Genomic DNA, 20570 nt, shown 5'->3' with positions numbered 1-20570 from the left:
AATTTCAGTTTGATCAAGTCCTTTTCCATTTTTAAGTTTAAATCAACCACCTCACTCAAGGAACATCAAATTTGTCATTCCCAACCTAACTAACGCACTTCATGTTAGAAATTTTATAAAGCGAGGATTATAGTAAAAGATTTGTGTCATATCAGTGGCCTAATAGTTTTGCTTTCCAGAGAGGCTCACTGAATGAGACATTGGTGGTGGCCATTAGGAAAATAAAGAATTCATTTGTGTCCTTGTCAGTGACGCGGCTGATGGATTAAGCCATGCTACTCACAAGCTTAATGTCAAAATTAAGCCGTAATTAGCACATTAATTAATCCTCGTTTTTTTTTTTAAAAAAAGAAAAGAAGTGGCTTGTGGCTTTTGCCTAACTTAAAAGCTAGAAATTGCTTATTGAGGAAACTGTCTTAATAGCCCTTAGCACATGCGTCCGCCAATGAATCTCAAGCAAGATTCAAGCATTGCGGGCGTTTCCACACGCCCAAGAGACGCACACGCAATTTCTGCTCATTAACAAAGCCCATTTTCACATCATGCTTCATTATTTGATTCTATTAACAACTGATTTGTTTCTTAATATATCCTTATTTGATTCAGATTCTTCCTAAATCTTCCCATCTGACCTGTGCAACTGGATAAAAATATATATAATGCTCAGCAGTCCTATTTATTATTATAACAGATGTGTACACACCTCAAAATCAACCGTACTGCAACTTCTTTATATTTCTTTCTCTAGTTCTTAATATTGGCCACATTTTAAAAGAATTTTTTTAGCCTTAAATATAAGTTACTTTAGAAGATATATGTTGTATAATTATTTTCTTTCATTTGTACCCTTGGTTTGCATTTTAAAAGATTTTATTGGTTTAAATATAAGCTTGCTATATAAGAAAAAATTATTTATAATAATTAAATTAACAGCCATTTTATAGTATTAAAGTGGATGTGGGCGTGTTGGCTTGTGGATTTGAATATAATGAATAGTTTAAATTCACTTATTCAATAAATGTTCTAATTATGATAATTAAATTTATTAACATTTGAAAATTATCAAAATACATTTTTTTTTAAAAATTTATTTTAAATTTTTATATTATATAATACATAGATGTATAAATATTAGATAGTATCCGCCATTATATTTATCTCACTTTTTTTTTTATTATGCATATGCTGACAATTTCTTCCCCTTTGTTAGATGAAAACAGATGGAAGTGAGAATATTTCATTATTTCTAGCAATTTTAACAATAACACGTCAAAAGTTGTACTACTATTTTATTACACTTCTATTTTCTTGAATGTGACCTTTTATGACACCTCAAAATCTGTGTTTTGTTTAATAATTATGGAAAGCAAAGACAAGGCCCGAAAGTCACGGCACAATGAAGCTTTTCATTCAGTCTGGTCTAAAAAGGTTAGCTAAGGCAGGAAGAATTGCAATTCTTAACCTAAATTATCAATGAGGCGATGGCCAAGAATAAAACGAGGATGACAACTAAATCCAACTAGGACCCATTAATTTAATTTAAATCCTAACCAATTTTAAAATACTATTAAAATCTCATGTGTTATTTTTGACAAATCTAACTTTAAAAAATTTATTAAAATATTATTAGGTAATGTTTGAATTGATAAATTTAAATTTTAGATTTTAAATCTCAAATTTAAAATTTATGTAATTAAAATTCTTTGTTTAGGTAGTTTTTTTTCCCCCAATGGAAAAGGCAAACCAAAACTTGAAGGATTAAGCTATAAAAATTTAACCACTAGACTATTAGAGCACAAGCTCTTTTCCTGACCAACAATTTTCTGACAGACCCTAGAGACATCATTAAGTACCCAAAAACTTTGATTTTTCTTGTGTGCATTCGAAGCCAATAGATCAACACGCTTGATTGATTCCCTTCCTAAGAAAAATATTTCTACTTCTTTCAGAAGACAAAGATAATCTTATATTTGGTATACAATTGGCGTGAGGGGATGATTTGGATCACATTCCCTCAAAATCATATGTATCCCCCCTAGTAAATGTTAATGAATCTAGACTCTTTCAAAACTTAAATCTTAACACACTTTCAAACTTGATCTAATGCCTTTTAATTCAGATTCAATAGATGTCTTTTACCTAGACATTGCTGGAACTCGACTATCCATGGGTAACTTAAAAAAGAGATAAATGTGCATTTTTTTTTTGAAGTATTTTTAAGGAGTACCCAATATCTTAACATTTTTATTAGAGTAATTTTAACTTTAACATCATCAAAACGAAACATTTTTACTCTTTTTATCAAATTTTTAATATTAATTTCAAGTATTGATCGTTAAAAAATTTGACTAAGTTAAATATATGATTAAAATTTATTTAAAATCCACACACGATTAAATTAAATATATGATTAAATTTAAAATAAAAATTATAAATTTATTCATTCAAAGTTATAAAATTACTAAACTTGAAAATATCTAGAGCTTTTAGAATAATAATTTTATTACTTTTTATTCTCTCATGAATAAAAGCAACCTGTGCTGCTATTATTTTATATGCCAAATTTTAATTGTTAAATTAAATCAAGTTAGAGTAGACATGAGATAAATTGCTCTTTCCACTATTAACAAATACATCATTATCAACTTATAACCATGAGGTCATATTCTTTTAATTACCAATTTAATCCTTGTACTTTGACTCAATACAAGTTAATCTTTATAATCTATTGCATTAAGGAATTATATGATTGAGTTATACCAAATTAAAAAAAATTATAAAGAATGTGTTGTTTCATATCAATTTAAAGATTGAATTGATAATTAAAGAATATTTGAGGGCCAAAAGTTACAGTTTTCTCTAACAATTATACATCAACAATATCCAACATGTAAACTAGAATATAACTTGAAATAAATAGCAATAACTTATTTTAAATTATAATTTTTTTATTAAAATAAATTTGATGAGTGGGCATGCCATTTTTAGTTTAAAACGGAGTCCCCCACCTAAACAGGGGATGTAGTCTTGCCTCATGCGATCTTCGCCTTCTGTGTAATTCTGCCTCAGCATTCACTGGCCCTTTCTGAGTCTCCACTTTGACTACGCTCCACCTTTCATTCCAAAACTCGGTCCAATCCAAACCCAACATGACAAATTTGCTCACTTTTCCATTCCTTCATTAAACTTCCTCTCTCACAGAACCAGGCTTTTTCTTGTTTCACTCATGGAAATTACAGCCACCACCATAACAACCTTGTCTTCTGGGTCTTGTCCCTGCAAAGTCCTACCCTTTTGTGTTGGCCCTTGACCTCGTAATTCGGCCATGGAAGAAGCATTTGATTGGAGTTCTGATGTTCGAGGAAATGCCTCAGAGAGGACTCCTCATGGTTTTCTGGATAACTCTGCTGCAATGAGAAGAGGGCTTGCTTCATCTTCTTCTCTGGTCCTGGACGGAGAGAAGGGAGAGCTTGTGGCGGCCCCTGCTAAACTGGAGCGCAAGATTGCGTCCACTGATAGAAGTATTGAAAGTTTGAAGAACCATAGCGAGGCAGAGAGGAGAAGGAGAGCAAGGATTAATGCTCATCTTGACACCCTTAGGAGTGTAGTTCCAGGCGCTAAAAAGGTTTGTTCCATTGTTCTCTCTTGTGTTGCTTGCTGACTTCAGTTTGTGCTAAAAAGCGTCGAAACATAATTTGTTTTGTGGTCAACTTATGGGAAATTAGTTTTGCTGCTTGCTTCTACGGAATATGCAATTGTACCAGGCGGATAATTAATTTATTTACTGCAATTAGGTTGTTCCACTTCATAATTCAACCAGAAAAACCATTTGTTTGAATCAGTTTCATATATTTGGTATCTCGAGATTGCAAGATGATTTATTATTTACTTTCCTTCTTCTCAACAACTATTGCAGTGAAAAATATTAATTGTGTTCAGATGTATGAAAAATATTAGTTGGGTTCTTAAATGATGGAAATCATTTTAATAGGTATTAAGTAGCCTATTTTGATGGCCAGAATACATAGAGATTATATCCATATAGGCCGGTTTCTAGTTTATTGCTTTTGATCGTATTTACCTCTTGATGTTCATAAACATGGTTCAAAATTTCCTTTCTGATATTAAGCATCCAACCAGGTTAAGCTTATTCTTTGAATCATGAAACTAAGATGTCAGTAGCAATGAACACGTTGAATCATTCATGCAATGGTTTGAGAATCTGAAGAAGTGCTTTTCTTCGTCTGTAACTTGTAGATGGACAAAGCGTCATTACTTGGAGAGGTTATCAGACATTTGAAAGAGCTGAAAAGGAATGCAGCACAGGCATGTGAAGGTTTGATGATACCAAAGGACAACGATGAAATAAGAGTTGAAGAACAGGAGGATGGTTCAAATGGCTTCCCGTATTCGATCAAGGCATCGCTATGTTGTGAATATAAACCTGGGTTGTTGTCTGATCTAAGACAAGAACTTGATGCTCTACATCTCAGGATAATGATGGCAGAAATTGCAACCTTGGGAGGCAGGATGAAGAATATGTTTGTTATAATTAGCTGCAGAGAACAGAACATAATTGAAGATGCTGCATATCGTCAGGTTCTTGCAGTCTCTGTTCATCAAGCTATTAGGTCTGTACTTGATAGATTTTCTTCTCCAGAAGATCTGTTAGGAGCCAGCAAGAGACGGAGAATTTCTATATTCAGTTCATCACCTTTAGGAGATTTGTTGTGAGCACCATTTGTAGTAATTGGTTGTTTGGCAGTCTCAGGCCTTGCTCAAAAATCTTCATCCATTCCCTACCACACTTGTCCACTCCATACTCTTTTATTAAAAGATTCAGCTACTAGAACAATGTAATTAGAAATGTGATTAGAAATTACAAGAACAATGTGATTTGGTTGATGGATTAAAGCATGTTTGAAATATCTATTCTACTTTTTGGTAATGCACCTCTCTAGTGTAATCATGCTGTTTTTAAGTTTCGTGAGGATGATATTCCACAGAAGATACTAGTCTTTTAAAGGGCTTTCGTGGCCTTTTACTTGATATGTTTATTAAACAATTAATTATGCAAATTGTTAATTCAACTGTTCTTGCTCTAAACGAAAATTAAGGCTTGAGGGTCAGAGGACAGAGATCAAATCAATCATTATGCAGTTCGAGCAACCTCCACTAGAGAGAAAACATTATATATTTAGATTTTGGATAAATGAACAAATTACCCCTTGAATTTTAATTTTAGTAGCACCATAAATTTTAAACTCATTTATTATACAAATTATTCTCTCAATTTGGTTTTGCCATTAACAAAAATTAATTTCAACTGTTAGTTGGCTAAAAAATGACAAAAAAAATCTCAAAAATTGCAAAAAAAATAAAAATTATAATAAATGACTCAAAAATTACAGGAAATGACTATTTTTTTTTCATTTTTATAATTTTAAGGCTCTTTTTTATTATTTTCTGATCAATGATCAGTTAAGTTTAACTTTTGATAACAATAGGAGTTAGATTGTAATATTTTTAAAAGGTGAAAAAATAATTTATATAATAAATAAGTTCATGACTTATAATACTATTGAATCTAAAGTTTAAAAGGTTATTTATTCATTTAACTTTATATTTTTTTTAGTTTTATTCTTGATGGGAGATGCACTTTTCTGTAATGATGAGTGATGATCACATTTTAATTCTTTTAATATATATATATATATATATATGATTTTTAATAAAAATCTATGTCTAATTATAGAGTAAGGCACTGACGGATGAAAAACATTTTCTTTATTTCTTCTCACTGGCTGTGTGTAGAATTTCTTTCTTATTTATCATAAACCTACTTATTGCACTTTTATTTTTTAATACGTTTTTTTATTTTTATTGTTTCTATTTAATTTTTATCAAATATACATAGAAAAATTTAGTCTATCTAGTTATATATAAAAAGCACAAATTCAACAGAATTTTGCATTATTTTTTCTGGCCACGAACAAAGGGTGATATAATGGTTTTTTCATAGTTCCACGTGGCGCATTACTATAGGGAGGGAATCTGGCGGTCCATTGCAGTTGATGACGTGGCGATATAGTGCAGCCGTTATCTCATGTCTCAGCACTGCAATGACCCCATTGTTGGAGATTCTCCTGCCTCTCTCCCACCCGCAGAACACAATGGCTCTGTCGCCATCTCTTCAGAATCTCTCTGTTATCTCTGCCGCCAATGCCACCTCAAGAACAAGAAGACAGCCTTCCTTCGTGGTTCACATGGCGGCGTCGGACGCATCAATCGGTACTTTTGAAGAAGGACGACTGGTGCGACCCAAGTGGACTGGACACACCCCCCTCTCTCGTCTCGTCGCAGCTCTCATTTCCTTCAAGCCCTTGTACTCCATCCTCAAGCTTGGCGCAAGGCAGGTCCTCATAAGGTCAATTTCTCTTCCCACTAGTTTATGTTTGCAGGGTGTCTGATGTTATTGACTATATAATGTAAACTGCATTATTCTTGGATTCTTATGTCTGTTATGCTGCATTATGCTAAAAAATTTCTTGGTAGTCAAAATGTTTTTGCCAAAGAAAGGTACGTATCTTTTAAATAGCATTCATTATATGCTTTTGAACTTAGGTTTCTCACTCATCCGGCATACAGGATCTTTCGGATTTGAGACTGGGTTGCGTTTTCATTCCATATATCTTGAACTGAAGTGAAGCTATTATGTTAATTCAAAATAACTAGATTGAGACGCGCACCATGCACTTGATCATATTCTGAAAGATTCCTTGAAACTAAATATTTACCTTGATATCTTGGATAATAGTGTCTGGCACATTGCCTTATTTGAAAACGTTATTGGGTGTGTATGGCTTATATTTGCATCTGATAGTATCATTAAATATGAAAATCCTTGAAACATCTATGATATATATATATATATATATATTGGTGTTTTTGAAATTTTCGAGTTAACCAAACGTGTTCTTTTTGGAGAATGAATGTGATTTTTCGATGTGATGGGCACAGTACAGCTGAGAAGAACAACATACCTTGGAGGGAAATGACGAAAGAGATTTTAGAGTCAGATGTGTATCAGGAGCTGGAAAGCATTCAAAACCACTCGCTAGTATACCCAGATTGTAATTTTCTTCATGGACTTTTCAGAATTTTACCTTTCTACTTTCTGTTTTCTTCACTGGCATTGTTATACGTTCTCTCAGAGAGTTGAATGCAATAAAATTTGGAAATGAATGTATTGCTTGTATTAAGCATGTTTGAATTACTTTTCTTTATCTTTTTCTGAGAAGCATTATATTTAATTATTTATAGCCATAGCCCATATGATTTTGTTCTTAGGTTAATCAGTAATTTTAATGTATGAAATTGTTTTTGCTATAGGAAGCAATGCCTCCTTTGAATTGAATCATTTGTGTTACACCTTAGGTTTCCTTTCTGTACACGAACTTTTGGAATTGAGTTTCAGTTAGTAGTTCCTGTCATTTATTTTTATGTTTTGAATTGAAATACTTATATTAATGCAAAATTGCTAGTTTGGTAGAAGCACCATGAACTCATGATCATATTCTGAAAGATTACTCAATTATAAGTTGGGAAGAAAGATTTGGCTCGTTGTTAGTTTCAAATTCTAGTGCAGTATGGCTTTTCTGAATTTGAATTACGTATTTCACCACACAATTTTCACTTTTGAATGGTTTTTGTCAGCGGAAAGATGTTCATTTTTTCTTCCATACCTCAATATGAAATTTTACTCCCAGCATTGTCCCCCCACACTATAGTTGCTTCTCACTTGCTAATGTCTCACATCTTTAATCCGAGTGTAATGATAGAGTGACTGCCTAATTGTACAGATTACTTGAATCCTTTCCATGCATATGATGAGGGCAATCTTACATGGCTGGTAAGGTGCTGCTTAAAACTTGGGAAAATTACTGGGAAGTTTCACACAAGAATTTCAATTATCTTAAAGTCTTATAAAATATACAAAATACTCTCAAGTCTTAAATCCTGTGCAATTATAATTTGGCAAAGGAAAATGACAACTTGAGAATATCTTGTGCATTTTATGGGACCTCTTGATAATTAAAATCCTTACAAGGGATCTTAGAGTGATTTTCCCTATAAACTTTTCCATAGTCTATGGATGCTCAACCACTTCTCTTCTTTGTTGGGTGAAATAGTTGTGTATTTTCTATATACTGCATATCTTGCTTTCTTCAGTTCAACATTTATTTTTTGGGGATATTGAAAACCAGATGCTATTTGTTTATTGTTTCCCCATTAAACAAACATTTTCTGATGTAGACAAGGCAGAACACCATCAAAAGATTCCATTACTTGTTATATGGAGCAATTTTAGACTTGTACCTTGCTCTTGTAAATGTACTGCTTAACATTCTGATGCACGACCAGGATTGTCTGAACATGATGACAGAAGCAAACCAATTAAATTATGTGTTGTAGCATTCTGAACATGAAATTTTTCTTTTTATTATATGTTTTAAATCATGTTATATGATAGGCAGCAGCTGAGGCAGAGGCTGCTACTTTGTCAATGGTGAGACGGGCAATTCCAGATGCTTCTTCAGTAGATGAAGCAAATCAGATACTTCGTGGCAACTGGCTCCAAGCAACTGAACAACACCATCTACAGTATTCAGAAACATCCATGATTAGTGACATTCTAGATATTGGATGCTCTGTTGGTGAAAGCACAAGGCATCTTGCAGACAAGTTTCCCAATGCCGAAGTTACTGTGAGTGAGCTTTATGTGAATAAACTCGCTTCTTCAATACTGCATAATGTAAAAGCATTCTTGGTACACTTTAATAAAAGAAGCCTTACATATGCTTGGTAATTGCTAAAGACTCACTTTATGATTGATATGTTCTGTCCAGGGGCTAGATCTGTCACCTTTTTTCTTGCTGTAGCTCAACTTAAGGAAAAGAAAAGAGAACCACGTAAACATTCCATAAGCTGGATACATGCAAATGGAGAAAACACAGGCTTGCCTTCCAAGTCTTTTGACCTCGTTTCCATTGCTTTTGTGGTATGCCTCGCCTTCCTATTTTGGTATTTCTCTTATAAAGCTTTGGAGAAGATTTTAATTTTCTATATGCATGTTATCTTTGCTAGTAAATCAAAACTGCCAACGTTGAGATATTTGTAAATTTAGAGTGACGGACGTAATTAAGAAAGTTGTGGCTCATGGACCCAGGAGATTTATATCCTACTAGTTATTGCATCATATCACAAGTGAATTTCTACAATCTTTTTATATGATGGTTTTGGACTGGACATTGATAGTTACTACCATTTTTATGCAGCTTCATGAATGTCCTGAAAGAGCTATAGTAAACTTAGTAAAAGAAGCATTTCGTCTCCTTCGACCTGGAGGCACCATAGCTTTGACTGATAATTCGGTATATCTCTTCCCTTTTTCTTCTTTTATGTATTTATTTTTACCGTAATAGAATGTGTTATGATGCTATCGTAAGCACTCATATTATTGTTCACGTTTCTGCAGCCAAAATCGAAGATTCTTCAGGTATGAGCCAGCTTTTTCTGCACCTGATCATATTTTGATCACCTTTGGCAAAAGTTACTCTGAAGTTTTCTTTTTCTTTGTATTTTGGCACTGAACATGTGAGAGAATTAACATGTAAAACAATGCACAAACGATGAGCCTACAACCTAAAGGTCTAAATTTTGGTTGTAAATGATGTTCATCCACTTTTGAAAACTTCTTTGTCCCTAACAGCACATCACAATCTCCTTGGTGATCTTGGATTAAATGTTGGCATCCTCATTGTGCTTACTGTGGATGATATGCAGATCACAAATTACATGTTTTATTAAATCACTTGATATAAGCTACAGAGATGTTGCTTTTTCAAATTGACATATTGACATAACATTTTCTAAATGGACATGACTTCTGCAGAGTCCACTTTTTTAGCTGTATGACAGAAGTATTTGAAAAACTTGATAGTACTTAAAGAGCTGCATCTAACTGGATGTAATAAAATAGCTTTGCTTGTTGGTTGTTGACATTGCTGGATACCTTGAAATTAAAGAGAAAAATCATCGAAGTTGTTGGTATTGGTGTTGTAGGAACTGTCCCCAGTGCTGTTCACATTGATGAAGAGCACAGAACCATTCCTTGATGAGTACTACTTGACTGATATGGGAGCAACTCTGAGGCAAGTTGGTTTTGTCAACATATATTCCATTCTTACTGACCCAAGGCACATGACTACAACTGCAACGGTTCCTCATTGAAACCTTTTTTTTTTTTTAAAATAATTATTATTATTTGAGAAATAGAAAGACTAGGCTAGTTTTATATATGCTTATGAAATGATGTTTAACAGTTATAGGTGTGCTTATGGTTGATTTAGTTCAGTTTATTTATACATTTTGCCAAAACGGGACCAGGTAATAATTCTTCATTTGTGCTTGAGATGCCGGCAAATGCTTGAATGATGCAGTTTCAAGACGACAAGAAACTTTTTCTTTTTTCTTTTTTAAAAAATATAATCAATGCATGTTCAATGCCCTTTCTTTTCTTTTCTGTTTCTTTTTAAACCAGGATGCCCTATAAACCTATACTCATGAAACTATTGCAACTTTTCGAAATATAAAAAATTGCAATTGAAGCATCCGGATAGAATTTAACAACTTAACTAACATTCATTGAATTTCCTAATATATATTTTATTATTTTATGGATAATGAAAAGATTGCTTTGAGTTTTAGTTGTACTTATAATTTGTCCGTTTGGGTAGCCCACATCTTACTTTTACAAAGTGCTTTCTCACTTTTTAGAAAGTGAGATGTTATTTGAATACTACATTTCACTCCAAACTAACTTTCTAAATGTTGCATAATGTGGATTTGGTGAAAGTTATGGAGAGATATTTTTACAATGTATTTTGGAAATGTGATCCTTTTGATTTTTGATATGATCATGTTACCCCAAAAATTTTAATGACTTTTCTACTTTTGATCTTTCTTTATATTTTTGTCACAAAAAAATTCTTTATATTTTTTATTCCTAGGACTATTTTTGTACAATTATTTTCATTTTACTATTAATATTTTAAGTGTGATTTTTGATAAAAAAATAAATAGAGTTCGCGATTTAATTAGAGATTATTATACTGACTCTGTTAAAAAATATAAGGCATTTTTTGAAGAGTTATGTTAAAAAATGTAAGGCATTTTTAGTCTTTTGAGATATAATTATTATCTTTTTTTAAAAAATATCTCTATTAATAATGACTTTATATTTATTATAGGGTATTTAATAGGGATAAATATGAAAAGATAGAGTTAATTAAAAAGTAGGTATTAAAAAGTAGGTAACTATTTTATTAAGGGTGAGATTCGATTAAAAATGTCTTACATTTTTTAACAAAAGATAATTTTTTATATAATAATTTTAAGTATGGCTTCTGTTAAACTAGTTATTATATAATTTTTTTCAACATATCAAAACTTATTATTATTATTATTAACATATCAAATTTTATATTAGTCAAAATTTTATTACATTTTTTTAACATTATAATGTATTACATTTATATAATAAATTATAAATTATCATAAATTAATGTCATTTTTAATAATTATACATTTAAAAACACATTTCATTATATATAATCTAAATAATTTTTAATTTATCAAACTATGTTTTGAAAAGATATATTTAAACATAAATTTTATTATAACAATTAACTTTTATTTAATTAATTTTTAATAAATAAATTTTTAACAAATTAAAAATCAATCACACACTCATAGAAGCTGTCAAAAGTTCGACCTCTCACTTGTCAGGTGTTCAAATCTGACACTGAGAGAAGTCTTGACGAATATTATGGCTGGGAAGCTGGGCTTACTCTAGTCATCTTTGTTCGGATGTGTCATTCTCACTTCCAAACACAAAAAAATGGAATTTTTCTCGAGGATATTTCCATTGTTCCCGGCATTTTCAAAGTTAAAATAAAAAATTGACTAAAATTAGCTTTGATTATGGAAACAGTACTCCTATTCCGATCCCATGCGGGGTTTCAATTTAGAACCGTTGGATCCTGATGGTGTTTCAATCCTTCAGCTCTTATCGCTCTAGCACGGAACCGGTTCAATGCTGTTACGTGCGTGTTAGTTACTCTTCGCTGAGAAAGAAAACGAGACGAACCTTCCCATCTCTTCCCTTGCGTGGTGTACAGAAACCATCACTTATCATTATAAAGACACTAATTTAAGCCCTTGCTCATATAGTCTCAACTCCCTTGCATATAAATTAATTCTATTGAAAACTGGAACCAAAGAAGCATGACTTATTGCAATGATTCTGATTCTGGTGGCAAGTTTCCACAAAGAAATCGTGCAAAAGACATGAATGAAGGAAAATGAAGCCCAATATTATTAGAATGATCAACTAATTCGCTTCATCAATGAAAAGCAGGGTATCCTTCTCGTCAGTGGCTTCAAGTTTCTTCTATCACCTTAACAACATAAGTTTATTTTTAAACCTCCTAATAACTTAATCTCAACCTCACTGGCGCAGCATTTCTGGACAGCCCATCTTTAGCCATTCTAATTGTAACCGTTCTTGCTGAATTATACTTTGTTGTGTTCACGAGCAACAAGAACTCTTTCCGAATCAAGTTGGTGTATTTTTAACGTCTTCTCTATCCTTCTAACCCAATCATAGCTTTCCTTCACATATGAAGTTTTTGTCTTATTAAGTGGAGATCATGCAGGTGGTCGTCTTCGGCATGCTCTCATTGGCATAGGATTCCGAGAACGAACAGAAGCACATGGCTTCCAAGCTGCCTTGCATGATCATATGAAGTATCCTTTTCAGCACCATGTTATTTTTATTTGCCATTTTTTCTTGTTTTTCAAAAATTATTTGTTCTTCAAGTTAATGAAAAGGAAAGCATGTCTTCTCCTCAATTTTATCGAAGATATCTGAACAAAAAGAAAACTGCAAGAGAGATGGACAGCAGTACAAGCAGAGCTCCTCAGTCAATACAGTTCAAAAGATAGAGAGACTCTTGTGCTACAAATTAAGAACAGTGTGGGGAAATCTGGATTTGTATTCATTCCTATACGCATTTGAACGTGATCACTCTTTCTTTAGTTTGATATGATTATATGTAGAGTAAAGCAACATACTATTTTTCTAAGAGTATCTGATGGCCTAAACAATCAGGTAATGTAAAATAAATCCTTAATTTTAAAAAATGAAGTATCCAATAGCCCACCATTAACTTCACTTAATAGATGTTATGTGGGCCCACAAATGACAAGTGACAGTGCAAATTTAACCACGAACTATTTTTTTAGAAACATTGAATAGCCTCTACTATAGAAAACAGATCATCCAACAATTTTTCATTAATTTTGATCAAACACCGTTTATTTTTATACTTATGAGATTCATAACATGTCAATCTCTCTAATCTTCTTGACTTCCTTTTTAATCTCAACTTGAGAAGAAGAGATTTAAAGAGTTCTCATCTGAAGACTTTCACAGGAACAATGCCAATAAAGTAGAAGCTTGATTTTATTACATGTAAGAGATGCTTGATTCTAGCTTAAATTAGTCATGAATTATTTCTTCTATTTTGTTGGATTGCCTTTGTAAATATTTTCAAATAACACTTCTTTGAACCTTTTTCTTCTCGAGCTGAGATTGGAATGAAGGCAAGAAGATTTGAGAGATTGATGTATTATGAGTCTTATAAATCTGAAAATAAATGGTGTTTGATCAAAATTGATGAAAATGTGTTGGGTAATCCATTTTTTATAGTAAAAGCCACCTAACATTTCTCAAAAAATAGTTTTAGGTTAAATTTGCACCGCCACATGTCATTTATGAGCCCCATATAATATCCGTCAGGTGAAGTTAATGATAATCTACTGGATGCTTTATTTTTTAATGTTGAGGATTTATTTCACATTACTTGATAGTTTAAGCTACCAAATGCTTCTAAAAAAATAATATGTGATCAAATTTACTACTTTACCTTCACATGTATATCGCCCTTTGAGAGAAGTGTGAAGTCCAGATTTTTTTATTTTTTGAGCGGGGCTTGAATATCTGCCCTGAAAAAAAGGGCGATGCAAAAGTATCTTTACACAAGATTAAGTTATCTCCACCTCCTCCATCGCGACTTTCACCTGTTTCAACCATGCCCAAGTCTCCAACGAACTCAGCAACAAGTTTGAGTCTTGAGGATACTTGTATAGAAAAGACCACTAGAACAGCCGGCGAAGACGAGGATTGCCAGAGTTCTCGAGAGGATCAATTACATAGGACTAGATGATGACTTATGGTGATTTTCAAGCGGCCGGTTAACTTTGTCGAGAAGTATAACTCGTCCACATGCTTGTGCTTAGATGCTTCTATCATCTGGTATGAATTTGTGATGATTAGGGTACATTCGAAACTGTTGACTGTTAGCCCCAAGATGCTTATTTAGCGGCAGGTTCAGTTATCAGATTCAGAGACCAGATAGACGGCTGAGATCTAAGATGATGTAAATGAACTGCTAGAAAATTAATGAATACATATTCGGATGAATTGCCAACGTCCAAAGGATGCCTATTTCATGGCCAAGTCATTGTTTAAGTTCTGTTCCGTTAGTTTTTTTTTTTTTTCGAGTCTGGTTAAATTTAATCTTGACTCAAAGCTTTGCGCGACAGACTTTTGTAATTTGTACTGTGAAATTTAATGAGAAACGGAAGCCTCAACGCTTGGGTACTTCTGGGATGCAACAATTGTCCAAGGATGGCAGACGATAGAAGCAAACTTGGTGAGTTTTCAATTTCTTGGTTTGGGCGGTGACAAGGAAAGAAAAAAAGGGGGGGGGGGGGTTGCAGAAAAACCACCCAAACGTCACAAGCTCTTCGCCTCCAGAATTTACCACTCCAATGGAAAGAGTTCATGGATCAAAGTTCATCATTACGGGGCCTACGAACTATGCTATGTTTGAACAAAACATCAACTGTACAACTGTCATCGTCTCAGCCACCCGATAGCCATGAAAGATTATTACTTCTCCTCACTCATTGCTGATTGCTCAAGATCAAATCTTCCAAAACTTTTTGCACAGACCAGAGAATTAAAGCGACCTCCCTTGATTGTAAAAACAAAGCAATATCTCTCTAATGCGACTCTAACCAACCCAATGCCAAACTCAGGCTACCAAATGGAATGAGATTTCATGTGAACCAATAATTACTCCAAGAACTTGGAATTACAGAATTTCTTTGCATAACACCAAGAATCCTGAATCTGCCACCAGAAAACCAAAAAAACAAGTCACTAGCAGAACTTAGTGAGTAGCAGCAGTTAGCAATGCACACATGCTAGGTAGAATTATCCTATGTCTAACTAACTATGACAACATTCAACTACATATTATACAAAGTTTGCGTCAAGACAAATAAAATAAGGCCACAAGTAGCAAGATGCATGAGTTCCAACAAATAGCAAGAAAATAGATCCCATACTGCGTTGGTAGGATCACTGTTGGCATGAGAATGCTTCCTCTATACATCAGCTGTAAAATTTAGAGCCATAATATTGGAAGCTTCGGCTTCAGATCATCAAATTAGGCAACCATCTCATCATTAGCTAACTCTAAATACCAGAAAACTGCCACATGAAATGAAAATAAAAGGTTAGAATTTGGGTTAGTGCAGTTCATAATTTCATCTCATAATCTTCAGATAGTCAGTCAATCAATTTGACATTTGCAATTGCGTAAAGTTTATGGAATATTCCAGGCAAATATTACATAGGACAATATTCTTCCAAAAGTATAATTATTCTGGGACTTGCTTTAAAAACATGGTAATGAGGAAATTCAACCTGCAAGGAATTAGATCCATTATAAAAGTATATTTTAAATGAGTTAAGGCTTAACAAAAAGCAGCATGTTTTTTTTGGGACGGGAGAGGAGGAAGATAGAGCAGAAGATTCAGAGAAGATTTACAAATCATTTCCAAGGACCTATAGCTGAACCTATGGGAAGGGAAATGGTGAAGGAAAGAGCAACTCCAGCAGATAAGAGAGTTATCCCAAGGTTCCTGGCCATCAGGGAAAATAAGTGGGGTGTGAGTTGGTTTGAGGTGCAGCTAGAGTGTAGGCAGTGTTGCAGCTTTTTGGTCTTCAAATCCTCCAATTCCGCCAGAAAGAGGGGAATTTAGTCTTTTGGAAGCATAGTGAGGATTAAGAGAGATCTGACCTCTTGAAAGCCAGAAGCATTGCCTTGTACACGCAAGCATATTTTGTTCTGTTCTTGTATTTCTGTCACTGTTATGTGTTTGTAACCTCTGTAACAGTGTGTATGAGGGATATGGGATTGGCTTGGATCATTATTTCCCTTGTAACCAATTCAGTTATTCAGCAATAGTATCATCAATCTCACGTTATTCCCACTCCCTATTGTCTATTTCTGGTTTTAGTCTTAATGTCAGCTTGTTACAGTAGTGGGTCCTTATCATTTGGTATCAGACCAGTTCTGATCAGGGGCAAAAAATGGAAGAATGTGCAAAAAGTTTCAAACGGAACATGAGGGAATTGAAGGCTATGTTCGGCGAGCCTGAAAGAGGTGTCAGGATTATGAAAGAATTGACGTTGCAGAAAAGAGCCACCTTAGCTCAGTTGGCAGGTGAGAAAGAAGACGAGAGGAAGCCTGTTGAAATAGAGCAGGAATCAGAGGCAAGAAAGGAAGAGGTAAATGCAGTAACAGATGAGAAAGGGGAAGGCAAAGACAGCTGAAAGTGAAGTCAAGGAAGCCAATGTCACAGTTGAGGAGGCATCGGAGGACCTGCCGTCAGAGGAGGAAAACAAAGAAAAAAATGAAGGCGTTACCAGATTTAAGATCATGGAGGACTGCAATAAAATTTCATGCACAACACAAAATAACAGAGAAAATAAAACTAGCTAAATAAGCACAAAGGGTCCAGTGCAGGATGACATGTATAAACCAATCAATATTGAAAGCCAAAACCAAATTACATAGGGATTGCACAATATGATCTAACGTTCCCACTTTTCAAGGGGGAAAATTCCTGTCACTTGTCTCTCAAAGGGTGAACTGCATTAAACCTGAACCTCATTTTCTTCTACTCACTATGCTATTTCCAAAATTCACATTGCAATTGCAAATCTAAATCAAAGTAAAAATAATAATGTGAAGAAATGATGAGGAAAAAACTTTGGATAAAATACAAAGAAGTCAAAGTTAAGCCTAATTCATTTACAACCTGAACCAATGACTTGTAGATATAAATATCAATTCACAAGACAAGAGCACCAGGAATGAAATAAATCACAACTCATGATCAAACAGCCACTACTAAATTGCATGCACATCACCATGCTTGAGAAATTTGGCTTCGAAACCATAGACACTCATACTCCTCGCTGTGGTTTAAAGGCAAAAATGAAGGAAAATAGCATAATATATAGTCTATAAAAAAAAAACAGAGCATTTCCAGAGCAGCAAATTCAATGGCCGTGATTGTACCTGACAGAATATAATCAGGTTCCTTGTGATCCTGCATCAGATCCGGATGCTGAGGAGCTTTCAGTATCAGAATCTGCAAAAAGACATACCAGTGAGAAAGACACATGAACAGACATAAATGAGTGTATACATAACTAAAAAGTTAGAAATATGTTAGTTAGATTACAAATTAAAGTACCAGTTGAGGAGGACCCGGAATCACTGCTTGAGCTGCTAGAACTACTTGACCTACTACCATTGTCCACTGGTTTATCCCCTGGCGCATGCAATGATGTGGGTACATTCCTTTCATCTGCTCACAAAAAACATGTTTCAATTAATTAATTATAAAGTAGTAGAATTAAACAATAGTTTAAACACTGCAAGATTAGCTTAATTATAAACATAGATTACCTGCTAAATTTTGTTTTGGAACCTCGACCATATCAGATGCCTGGGCTCAAAAATAAATAAATAAATGAATGAATAATTGAAATTCAGAAATCATAAACAACCAGTTCTTAAAGATAGTGACAACTAGAAGCTAGAACTCAAGCTGTACCTTTTGTGGGGCATTTTTTGCAGATTCTGCCCTTTGAATAGAAAGTTCAGCCTTCCTCTTGTTCTTGCTCAGGCTTTTCTTGTAATTGGTCACAAATCTATCAAGTTCCCAAAGAGTCTCAGCATCGACACTATCAATGTCCACTTCAATCTCATCATCATGTTGAGAAAGAGCTGAATTTCTTTTTTTAATGATCTGTACAATGGTATCTAACTTCTCCGGAGGTAAACTCTGGAGGTTTGTACTAAGTTTTTGCTTTTCCTCATAGGTCATGTCTCTTTTACAAGGATCCTTTGCCTTCGGCTTCTTTGGAGCAGGAGGTCTACTTGATGGAGTAACACGCGCTGACTTTGGAGTTTGTATCACTGATTCTGATCTATCCAAAATCCTTCTCATATCAAGAGAGGGGAATGCAATGGCCTTTCTAGACAATGGTGAGGGCGCAGGTAGAGGTGTCCTACAGTCCAATGCATATCTTATCTCACGATTGTAATCTGATTCTATTATAGCCCATCTGTCCTCAAATATCTTAGATAGCAGGTCTGCCATTACATGAACATCTTGTCCAGGTGGGTTATATTTCATAGCATTGTGAAATGTAAGTCTCACATCCTCTGCAAATTCCTTGGGTGATTTGTACCAATTCTTGTTAAGCCTAGTTTTCACAGTACCCAGGTCCATTGGATGTGAGATTATGCTAAAATAATCATGCAATCCAAGCCCCTCAACGTCAACAGGAGCATTAAACACCCAACCATGCTTGTGCTTCATCAATTTCTCAAGCAATGAACTACAGCTTTTGAAAAATTTTGATCCCATTCCAAAACCATGTCCCAGTTCTCCCCCACCCTGCTTCTTTCCGTTCAGTTTTGACTTCTTATTACTCTCTGCAGGAGGGAATTTATCCTTCCCAAGCAAGAACTCCGAATTTCTATATAACTGGTTTGCCTTCGGCGTTCTCTTCTCCTTCTCAACAGTTTCACTGGTTCCATGGCTATTATCTAGCACCGACAAACTTAACTGGTGCAAAGGCCTGATAGGTTCTCGTGGGACAACAGATGCCACCTCAGACTGAACACGCCTTGCCACAGTGCCATTATCAATCCTATCACTCACCACCGGGTTTGACTTTCCATAATCACCAATCTGTCCCAGTTTCACGTCAATTTTTCTGACCAAACTTCTCACCGTATCAAGCTCATTTTCAAGCTTCCTCTTGAGCTCCAATATCTCTTGCTTTGATCTTGAGGACAAGTTTATCCTGATTCGATTATCCAATCCTGCCTTTACAACACCATTTCCTGACGGCAACTCCCCAATACTGGGAGTAGCCTCCTCCTGTCGATTAGAACTCGAAGGCTCGTCCAGCTGATGATGGGGGCTCGAATGCTCATCCTGCTGATAGTTGAGGCTTGAAGGTTCATTCTGCTGACGGTTTAAGGTGGACGAGTCATCTGAAACCACGTCGGGTCTTGAATTTAGCTGTGGCAGAGCCGAATTTCCGTTCCCGGGCAATACAGTCTGCGACGGTTGCTGAGCCGACTCGTTGTTCTCATTCTTCTCGGTCTCTACAACGTTATCATTCTTGACCATGCCGTTGTTGTTGTCATCTTTGTTAGCAGTTGTCGTTGTTGGAGCAGTGTTGGGAGCAACGGCGGGCAAGGCATTACCTTTGCTCTTGGGTCCTTTATATGCTTTCCTCGTGTACACCTTGCTCTCCACATATCTCTGCTTCTCTTTAGCTCCATCATCTCCTCCCACTATAGGCCCCGACGCCATACATCCAAAACCCTAATTCTTCTCTGCACACTTGCCCTACCAACACTTATTCCAAATCCCAACCAAGTAACCAAAACTAGGGTTTTATGGACCCCAAAAAGCTGAGAAAAGCCACAAAACCTAAATTTCTAGACCTTCACCCAGCAACACTCGAATTTCTAGGGCTCATGCAGACCCCAATTCGCCGAGAAAATCCGAATACACCAAATTGCACCTCCGCGGACGAAGACAGCCAACCTACGCGGGAAGCGAGGAAGAAATAAGGTAAAAAAGAGGAAGCTTTAGGGCTTCAAAATAGACAGTAGGGTTTCGAGCTTGTTACCTTGGTTTCAATCAGATCTTGCACCCTCTCCTTCGCTACACACTCTCTCTCTCCAGAACTCTTCGTCTTCCTCTCTCTCTCTCTCTAAACGGAGATTGTTTTATCAAACACCAGGTGTACGGCAACGGTGGGTTCGTGCGGAACAATGGACCAGACGAAGCGTTTGGGTTGCGCCCCCGAGTCGTGCCCGGGAAGTATCCCAGTGACCCGAATGAAAGGGTTGGGGCTTACTCGATTATATGGCATGTGCACTGCACGCACCAATGGGAAGGACGAAAGTCTGGAACGTGTAAATGACCGACGAATTAAAGGAGGTCAAGCTTTAATGGCGGGGATTTTCGTTTGCGAAAATTTGAAGTGCTCT

At 35.0% G+C, this 20570-nt stretch overlaps 2 protein-coding genes and 1 pseudogene across 4 annotated transcripts; 2 read left to right on the top strand and 1 right to left on the bottom strand.

Moving 5' to 3' along the window:
• Window positions 1-3012: 3012 nt before the first annotated feature.
• On the top strand, window positions 3013-4948 carry LOC129314245 (transcription factor bHLH30-like). The gene is made up of 2 exons (XM_054957617.1): window positions 3013-3625; window positions 4258-4948. Exons 1-2 carry the CDS (start codon window positions 3326-3328, stop codon window positions 4732-4734), a joined length of 777 nt encoding a protein of 258 aa, XP_054813592.1. The 5' UTR covers window positions 3013-3325; the 3' UTR covers window positions 4735-4948.
• A 1184-nt stretch (window positions 4949-6132) lies between these two features.
• Window positions 6133-10474, top strand: LOC129312932 (uncharacterized; annotated as a pseudogene).
• A 4445-nt stretch (window positions 10475-14919) lies between these two features.
• Window positions 14920-20347, bottom strand: LOC129313528 (transcription factor GTE4). 3 transcript variants are annotated; one of them, XM_054956736.1, is made up of 9 exons: window positions 20207-20347; window positions 18106-20121; window positions 17958-17997; window positions 17743-17856; window positions 17565-17637; window positions 16808-16862; window positions 16687-16727; window positions 15541-15685; window positions 14920-15322 (listed from the first exon to the last, which is right to left on the bottom strand). In XM_054956736.1, exons 2-5 carry the CDS (start codon window positions 19882-19884, stop codon window positions 17579-17581), a joined length of 1992 nt encoding a protein of 663 aa, XP_054812711.1. In that variant the 5' UTR covers window positions 19885-20121; window positions 20207-20347; the 3' UTR covers window positions 14920-15322; window positions 15541-15685; window positions 16687-16727; window positions 16808-16862; window positions 17565-17578. The 3 variants fall into 3 exon arrangements, with proteins under 3 accessions (XP_054812711.1, XP_054812710.1, XP_054812709.1); XM_054956735.1 differs by having other exon boundaries at window positions 16687-16862; XM_054956734.1 differs by lacking the exons at window positions 16687-16727; window positions 16808-16862.
• Window positions 20348-20570: the final 223 nt, after the last annotated feature.

This window comes from Prosopis cineraria, unplaced genomic scaffold, assembly GCF_029017545.1.
Source record: "Prosopis cineraria cultivar Desert tree isolate PC_DT_omini unplaced genomic scaffold, ASM2901754v1 PC6, whole genome shotgun sequence".
NCBI classification, from domain to species: Eukaryota; Viridiplantae; Streptophyta; class Magnoliopsida; order Fabales; family Fabaceae; genus Prosopis; species Prosopis cineraria.
Note: the sequence above shows the minus strand (reverse complement) of the source record. Positions and strands in the feature narration are given on the sequence as shown.